The 1,883-nt window shown below is 36.8% G+C and overlaps 1 protein-coding gene across 1 annotated transcript; it reads left to right on the forward strand.

Moving 5' to 3' along the window:
- The first annotated feature begins 640 nt into the window (after nucleotides 1-640).
- On the forward strand, nucleotides 641-1,645 carry LOC127911259 (calpain-2 catalytic subunit-like). Its single transcript, XM_052477424.1, has 2 exons — nucleotides 641-747; nucleotides 1,489-1,645. The coding sequence occupies exons 1-2, from the start codon at nucleotides 656-658 to the stop codon at nucleotides 1,643-1,645; spliced, it is 249 nt and encodes an 82-aa protein (XP_052333384.1). The 5' UTR covers nucleotides 641-655.
- The last annotated feature ends 238 nt before the right edge of the window (nucleotides 1,646-1,883 follow it).

Genomic DNA, 1,883 nt, shown 5'->3' on the forward strand with positions numbered 1-1,883 from the left:
AGACCCGTGTGGCAAATGTCTTATTTACATAAAGGCCCACTGTAGCTCTGATTGGCTATGGCGCACCGGTCTGCATAGACTCCGGTCCTGGTCTAGACGGATGTTTTATGTACTGCTGTGTCTATTATTATAATATAATAATATATATTGTTATTATAATATAATAATAAATATTATTAATTGTCCAAACGCTTTCCCACTATTTTGATATAGAATTTTCACAAATACCTTCCTCTACGTCTTTCACAAACATTCAACGAATTTATAAACACTTAGACGTGTTCATTTTCAGGTGTTCACTCTTCCTGCACAGGTGTTGAGGAGATTTAATGGTGCTAATGTAACAGTATACTTTTAAACCGTCCCCTACGCCCATACCCGGGCCAGTTCATAGTGAACCAGGGCCCTTCTGCCTGTAAACGACAACAGTCACCCACGAAGCATCGTTACCCATCGCTCCACAAAAGCCGCGGCCCTTGCAGAGCAAGGGAACTACTACTTCAAGGTCTCAGAGCGAGTGACGGTCCTAACTGATTGAAACGCTATTTAGCGCACACCGCTAACTAAGCTAGCCGTTTCACATCCGTTACACTAACATGCTGTCAGTTTCACTTTTTAAAGGTATTAAATGATGAGGGCCCTCTTTTCTATTGACATGTGTTTGTGTTTTCTCCCAGCTCCTCAGAGTGGCACCATGTCAGTGATGAAGACCGGACTGATCAACAAATCTGAAAATGGAGAGTTCTGGTATAATGGACCGACGTGTACTCCCAATATACCTTTTCATGAACTATCATAAGCAGACCTATTTTAGTCATGTTGTAATGTTTTAATGGTAATGTTTTAATGGTACAATGGTAATGTTTTAATGGTAATGTTTTAATGTTATAATGGTAATGTTATAATGGTAACGTTATAATGGTAATGTTATAATGGTAATGTTTTAATGTTATAATGGTAATGTCCTAATGGCAATGTTTTAATGTTATAATGGTAATGTCCTAATGGCAATGTTTTAATGGCAATGTTTTAATGGTAATGTTTTAATGGTAATGTTTTAATGGTAATGTTTTAATGGTAATGTTTTAATGGTAATGTTCTAATGGCAATGTTTTAATGTTATAATGGTAATGTTTTAATGTTATAATGGTAATGTCCTAATGGCAATGTTTTAATGTTATAATGGTAATGTCCTAATGGCAATGTTTTAATGGCAATGTTTTAATGGTAATGTTTTAATGGTAATGTTTTAATGGTAATGTTTTAATGGTAATGTTTTAATGGTAATGTTCTAATGGCAATGTTTTAATGTTATAATGGTAATGTTTTAATGGTAATGTTTTAATGTTATAATGGTAATGTTATAATTATAATGGTAAATTGTTATAATGGTAGTGTTTTAATGTTACGGTAATGTTATAATGGTAATGTTTTATTGTTATAATGGTAGTGTTTTAATGGTGTGTGCCCTACATCTTTGTGTTCCAGGATGTCGTTCTCAGACTTCCTCAGTCAGTACTCTCGTCTGGAGATCTGTAACCTTACCCCGGACACCCTCTCAGAAGATGAGAACCAGAATTGGGCTCTTAACAAGTTTGAAGGCGCCTGGAGGGAAAGGTTACACAGCCGGGGGTATGGACCCTGACAAATAACCTTCTCTTCTGTCTACATCTTACGGACCCATACCATCATCCCCTTCCTGCTTAAGTCATAACCATTGGTCCAGGGAGATCTAGGGATAGCTAGACCATATTTATTTTACCTTTATTTAACTAGGCAAATCCGTTAACAATTTCTTATTTACAATGACGGCCTAGGAACAGTGGGTTAACTGGTCTAGGAACAGTGGGTTGACTGGCCTAGGAACAGTGGGTTGACTGGCC

The sequence above is a fragment of the Oncorhynchus keta genome, chromosome 24 (assembly GCF_023373465.1).
Source record: "Oncorhynchus keta strain PuntledgeMale-10-30-2019 chromosome 24, Oket_V2, whole genome shotgun sequence".
NCBI lineage: Eukaryota > Metazoa > Chordata > Actinopteri > Salmoniformes > Salmonidae > Oncorhynchus > Oncorhynchus keta.

Coding starts and splice junctions, on each gene's coding strand:
- LOC127911259 (XM_052477424.1), top strand. CDS start 656: ATGTGTTTGTGTTTTCTCCCAGCTCCTCAGAGTGGCACCATGTCAGTG. Junction 748..1,488: donor TCTGAAAATGGAGAGTTCTG/GTATAATGGACC, acceptor TTTGTGTTCCAG/GATGTCGTTCTCAGACTTCC.